This window comes from Trichechus manatus, unplaced genomic scaffold (genome assembly GCF_000243295.1).
Source record: "Trichechus manatus latirostris isolate Lorelei unplaced genomic scaffold, TriManLat1.0 scaffold00253, whole genome shotgun sequence".
Taxonomy (NCBI): Eukaryota; Metazoa; Chordata; class Mammalia; order Sirenia; family Trichechidae; genus Trichechus; species Trichechus manatus.
In genome coordinates, this window is record NW_004444189.1 from 1,262,600 (window position 1) to 1,269,145 (window position 6,546).

Consider the following 6,546-nt stretch of genomic DNA (forward strand, 5'->3'; position numbering starts at 1 on the left):
TCAACTCTGTTCCATTGGTCTATGTATCTGTTGTTGTACCAGTACCAGGCTGTCTTGACTACGGTGGCAGTATAATAGGTCCGAAAATCAGGTTGTGTAAGGCCTCCCACTTTGTTCTTCTTCTGGAGGGATGCTTTATTTATTCATTCAGGGCCTCTTCCCCTTCCATATGAAGTTGTGATTTGTTTCTCCATGTCATTAAAAAATGCTGGTGGAAATTTGGATCGGGATTGCATTGTATCTGTAGATTGCTTTGGGTAACATTGACATCTTCACTATGTTGAGTCTACCCATCCATGAGCAAGGTATGTTTTTCTACTTATGCAGGTCTCTTTTAGTTTCTTGCAGTAGTGTCTTGTTTTCTCTGTATAGCTCTTTTACGTCTCTGGTTAGATTTAGTCGTAAGTATTTTATCTTCTTGGGGGCTATTTTAAATGGTATTTATTTGGTGATTTCCTCTTCAAGGTTCTCTTTGTTGGTGTAAAGAAATCCAACTGATTTTTGTATGTTTATCTTATATCCTGAAACTTTGCTGAAACCTTCTCTTAGTTCCAGTAGCTTTCTTGTGGATTCTTGTGGATTCCATAGGGTTTTGAAGGCTGTAATCTACACAAAAGTAGACTGCCACATCTTTCTCCGGCAGGGAGGCTGGTGGGTTTGAACCACCAACATTTTGGTTAGCAGATGAGTGATTTAACCACTGTACTACCAGGGCCCCTATGTTAACATAATATGATACAATATATATGTTAAAAATGGGTTTTCATTGTAGAAATTAGAGGTTTTCGATATATGTAGTTAAAATATTTTAGAGATATTCCTGAATATAAAAATTCTGTCCAGCCCAATAGCCTGTTCCCTTAAGGATGACACTCTGGGGTCAATCTCTGAATTTTCCTGTGTCCACTTAGGATTCTGGTTGCTTGATACACTGTAAGTTTAGTCAGTTAATTTAGTTAATCTTGCCTCTAGTATATCGTTACATTTGCCCCCAATGAATTGTTCCTCAGAGGTTTAGTTAGAACATCAAAAGGGACAGAGCTGGGATTTCAGTGCACTTATAAAACAGATTATATACATGATTCTTTTTTTTACCTGCTTGTTTCTACCAATGTGTGGAGGAATATAGTCTAAAGAATTGTTTCAGTGCTAGAATGAGGTTCTGACAGAATATTACTAACCTTCACCCACCTGAAACTATTGATGACTACCACTGTCTACCAAAAAAAAAAAAAAAACCCTAATAGTTACTCCTGACAATATTGGCATACTGAGCAGGGTTATATTCAGATAAATTATCAATGAAAAGCAATTAAAACTCTAAATTCTGAGGAGGCAAAAGCCTTGAAATTGTTAAGGTAATAAATACATACACACTTCCTACTATGCTGTTGTGTTTGTGTTCTATAAAGGGTAGGGGATACTTAGAAACAAACACATGTACCCCACTATTGAAAAGGTGGAGTAAATGGTGGTGACAGGATCATGCCAGCCTGACTTTGAGAGGATCTGATTACCTCCCCTGTGAAGTTTAGGTTGGGATTAAAGATTGAATAAAGGTGGATAAAAGGAAGAATGTGCCATAGTTGAGGTTAGATTGCATGCATATTTGGGAAGAAATAAATATGGAGAAGTGAAAGTAGCCTGCATTTATACACTAGCTGAGCCGTTGTCTAGGTGTATGACAAGATGTATTTTCTGAGACTCCTATTAAGGATACAGAATTGTTTCTGACACCAGGAGAAGTGTTCTCCCTTTCTAGACATGGAAGGTAAGATAACAGATGGCCACTCCACCACTCTTGTCTGGATGCTCTATTAGAGCATTAGTGGTTCTGGCTCCAGTTTATGTTTAACAAAGCTATCCCACTTCTAATGGAGAAAAAGTAGGGATGGCTACATTCATTTCAGTTGTTAAGCCAGTATCTTAAAAAAAACTGCTCTACTTTCTAACGCCAATGGAAAGCACTGATCTTATTACCTACAGATCTTGAGTTGTACAAAAGCATTATATAACAAAGAATTTTTAAATGGAATTACTTCTTTTTCAAATTCAAGATCATCATTCCAAGGCAACAGAACAAATACACAAAACAGTGTCTGTAACGTTTTGCTATTACATTAGAGTGGTAACCATCAATTGTCGTAATCTCTTAGGAATCCATAAAGAGAGTGTTGTATGATAAAGTGAGATAATTTAAAAAATCTAGTTCCAAGTATATAAGTACATCATAAGTTCTGTTTTTATTATGCATCTACTGTTTAGAATTTAATTGCACGTGTAAAAAGTTGTAAGGCTGTGATTTTGTCTATAATTTCATAAGCTCCTATCATAGTTAGTGTCCGGATCAGCTGGTCTCTTAAAGCAGTTGCAGATAGTGACAAATTATTACTTTCTGTTTTCCATAACTCAAGAGCTTGGTGGACTCTTTCACTTAATGTAAAATTGCTGAAAATTTAAAAAATAATTAATTTCATTAGCAATTGAGAACACTGTTTTAAACTATTTAAATATTGTACATCTAGGTTTTCAAATGAATTTATCAAATTACAGTGAGGATTAAATTAATTGGTAAAGAGAGTCCGTATAAAAGTTTAGCACAGAGCTTGGCACATAGAAAGTGAATGTTAGCTCCGCCTATGCCTTTTTTTCTTATAGAAAATCAACAGTACACTATACGTTCAATGCTAAGATAGATTTGTTCAAGACTTCAAAATAATATTAACTGTGGATTATTTACTATAAACCAGTAATTACTACTACTCTAATTCATGCTTTTTTATGACTTAATCTCATTTAATCCTCATGACAACTCTCTTAGTAAGTGTATCCATTTTACCAGTGAAGAAACTGAGGCACAGAAGAGTTAAAGCCATGCCCCAAAGTCACAAAACTAGTAGGTGGTTGAGCTGGGATTTAAAGCCAAGTAGTCTGTCTTCTGAGCCCTTGCTCTTTTAGCTACTATGCTATAAGGCCTCCTAACGTGGGTCTCAAATATATAATCGATATTCAGTCTTCTATAGAAATTAGAGGTTATATTAATATGAATGCTTCACAAACCATGTAATATCAACATAATATGAATCAGAATATGATAATAAATTTATATCACATTCATACATACCTCTGGGTATTAGTTTCTAAGTTTGCCAGATTGAGTTTTTGACACAAAAATTCAAAATGTGTTTCAGTGATGTGGTTGGCAATTATTACGAAGATCTTCTCTAAGATTTTCTCTACAAATGAACATAAAAGAAAATTTAAACCATCTCCTTTGAAAAAGATACTGTATTTTGAATTAATATTGTATCTAGTTTTCTTACTCTACAGATTGTATTTTTATGCGTCTATCAAATGTATGTATCGGGTAAAATTAAAAACTAAAACGCAGATCTAATATACAAACTGAAATTTGAACCATTTACATTTCTTCAAAAATCTGAATAATCCTGCAGTTTAAAATGGCTATTAAAGGCTATTATAAGAAACTTCAAAGTGGTTCCCTAACCCTTTCTTTAATGTTTTCAGAATCTATTTGAAATGAAGTTAGCTTCTTCCTTCAGCTCTGGATTTTTTTATTTGTTTGTTTATGTATTAACTTGAGAAATCAACTTCACATCTACTATAAATATAGATAGCATATTTTACATTATATTCAAATCATTTATTTAATGAATGTTGGCTTATGTGTAAGTATTTTGTTTTTAGTTTAGAAAAGAAAAAAAAAAGCTTCCAGTTAGTTTGAACTAGATCCATTTTTTGTTGACCAAGCTAATGTGGGAATTTTCAAAAACTAGAGATCTCCCATCTCCCTCTAATCATCTCAAACATGTTCTTTGCTTTCTATTATTTTATTTTATACATACTATTAATCCCTCAGGCTGTACTGTATGCTAACTATATAAATGAAAATTCCAATCCCTTCGGTAAAATTTTGAGAAAGGGACTCTTTGTTAATTGCTGACTTCATCCCCACCCTCTCAAGTCCTTAAGCCTTCATTTTCAGGACCTCCTGCAGTAAAAGCTTCGTCAGGCATAGAGATAGGAGGTAAATGTGTGAGGTTTTCTCATTTTTGTTGACTTTAACCTGTTTCCATTGCCTATTGCACTTTCCCCAAAGAAGCCAGAGCCACATAAATCCTTCCTCAGGAACTTGAGAGACAGAATTTTAGCAAGGAGGTTCAATCATGTAACTTTACAGCCTTCTCTAAAGCACTGTACCTAAAAGAAATATTTTATGGATCCTTGGAAACCAGTAAAAAACTTTATTTCATAGAAATAAAGTTATCATAAAATATCCCTTACTAATTAGCAGAACCATCTTGCACAGCAAGTTAGAGAAGATGGCTACTATGACTTTTAATTTTTTATCTTCGTTTCCTTCTGTCAGTGAGGCCTACATCTCGCAAAAGCTTTTGGATGGTAGTCATGCATATGGATGTATATTGTGGCTTAAAGAGGACTGTACATTTCTAGTTCATCTCTTCCTCACACATATTATGCTGGTACATAGGCAGAATGCATGATAGAGTGATTTGGGGGGACAGTTTTAGATATTCAGTTTCCCCAAATTGAAATCAATACTTATTGGTCCCCTTTATTAAACTGAAGAACAAAAATCTGGATCCATTCTGAAAAATAACAATAAGTGGTAAAGTCAGAGTCCCTAGGGAAAAGCCTAGCTGCTGGGACCTCAGCCCCAGAAAAAGAATCGGACAGTGAAGTTTTCCTCTGAGAATAATCAAGGACATGCAAAGTAGAGCTCAAGGACAGAAAGGATGAAGCTGTCCACAGGTTGCAGACAGGTGGTCACAGTGGGTCAAAAACTAACTGGCTTCTGTGGACTTCCTTCAAGGCCAAATATGTCATTTAGAACAACTGCGTATGGTAAGGCAGATCAGAGGTAAGGACAAAATCAGCATGTGGATTCCTTGACAGTGGCCACCACCATGATGAAAACCTATTGAAGGGCAGTGAGGCCAGGGGATGGGTTGCAGCCCACCCCTTTACTCAGATTTGCCTGTTTTCAACAGCCCAGTTTGTATGGACTTGGATTAATCAATCTGCATTTTCAAAATAAACTTCTAACCTTCAGAAAAGAGAAAATGATAAATATTTTAATGTCTTGCGCAGATTGAGAGCCTCTCATTAAAGCAAACCAAACCCACTGCCATCGAGTTGATTCCATCTCATAGGGACCCTATAGGACAGGGTAGAACTGCCATAGGGTCTCCAAGGCTGAAATCTTTATGGAAGCAGACGGCCACATCTTTCTCCTGCGGAGCAGCTGGTGGGTTTGAACCGCTGACCTTTGCAGTTAGCAGCCGAGCACTTTTACCACTGTACCACGAGGGAGCCTTCATTAAAGCAAACTATCTTTTATTTACAGATGATACTAGAAATGACATGTGAGAAATCAATCACTCACTCGTCACCTACCATCTCTTTCATCTGACCTCTGTAGATAGCGTGCTATGGTATACAGCTGTTTTCCTTTACAGATTTCCATTGGAGGTCTCCGCAAAGGGTTGTCATCAAAATTTATCTCCTTCAGTGAAAAAAGATTATAGATACCACTAGGGAGAGCTGTCAGATTATTTCCTAGTAGAAAAAAAAAATTATAATTATACCTTTCTGTAAAAGAAAACTATGGAGGCAAACAATAACTATGAATGGGGCTTCTACTATGTCTCATTGCAAAATACCAGAGAATCCTCACATTGCTGGCAAATCACAAGTTCTTACTGTTGTCCACTTGCTATGAATGAAAAGGAGGAGATATAGAAATAGTCATGGTTGCTTTCTCTCTAGAGGGTGGCAACGTGAGACAGGAGGCTTTTCTCTTATACATACATCAAAGGACTTTAAAAAAATAGGTGTGAAGGTAATTTTTAAATAAACTTTATATTCAGATTAATTTTAGATTTACAGAAAAGTTGCAGAAATTTTAGAGAGTTCCTGTATACTCCTCACCCAGTTTTAGTTTCCCATAATGTTAACACCTTACATTATTTGTCAAGTCTAAAAAACATTTGGTACATTTTTATTAACTAAACTCCAGACTTTTTTGGATTTTGTTAGTTTTTCCATCAATGTCTTATTTTTGTTCTGGAACCCAGTCCAAGATACAACATTGCATTTAATCACGTCTTCTTAGTCTCCTCTAGTCTGTGACAGTCTCTCAGTCTTTCCTTGGTTTTCATGACCTTGACAGTTTTGAGGAGTACTAGTTAGGTATTTTGTAGAACATTCCTCAATTTGAGTTTGTCTAATGTATTTTCTCATGATTACTCTGAGCTTATGGGTTTTCAGAAAGAATACCAGAGGTGAAGTGCCCTCATTACATCATATCAAGGATACCTGACAGCCACATGACATCACTAGTGAAGTTAACCTTGATCCCATGGCTGAAGTGATGGCGGCAGTTTTCTCCAATGTAATGTTACATTTTTTTCCCATTTCCATACTGTATTCTTTGGAAGTGATCCACTAAGTCCAGTACACCCTCAGGTGGCAGGAGATGGGGGTGGGGGTGAGGGTGGGGGG

At 36.1% G+C, this 6,546-nt stretch overlaps 1 protein-coding gene across 1 annotated transcript in view; it reads right to left on the reverse strand.

Annotated features, from left to right (window-relative positions):
- Nucleotides 1–2,120: 2,120 nt before the first annotated feature.
- The window catches only part of LRRD1 (leucine rich repeats and death domain containing 1), a 25,327-nt gene continuing 20,901 nt past the window's right edge, over nucleotides 2,121–6,546 (reverse strand). Inside the window, exons 3-5 of the mRNA XM_004389650.2 lie at nucleotides 5,440–5,601; nucleotides 3,125–3,236; nucleotides 2,121–2,448 (exon numbers count right to left, since the gene is read on the reverse strand). Coding sequence (XP_004389707.1) covers nucleotides 2,262–2,448; nucleotides 3,125–3,236; nucleotides 5,440–5,601 — 461 coding nt within the window. The 3' untranslated portion in view covers nucleotides 2,121–2,261. The remainder of the gene's footprint in view (nucleotides 2,449–3,124; nucleotides 3,237–5,439; nucleotides 5,602–6,546) is intronic.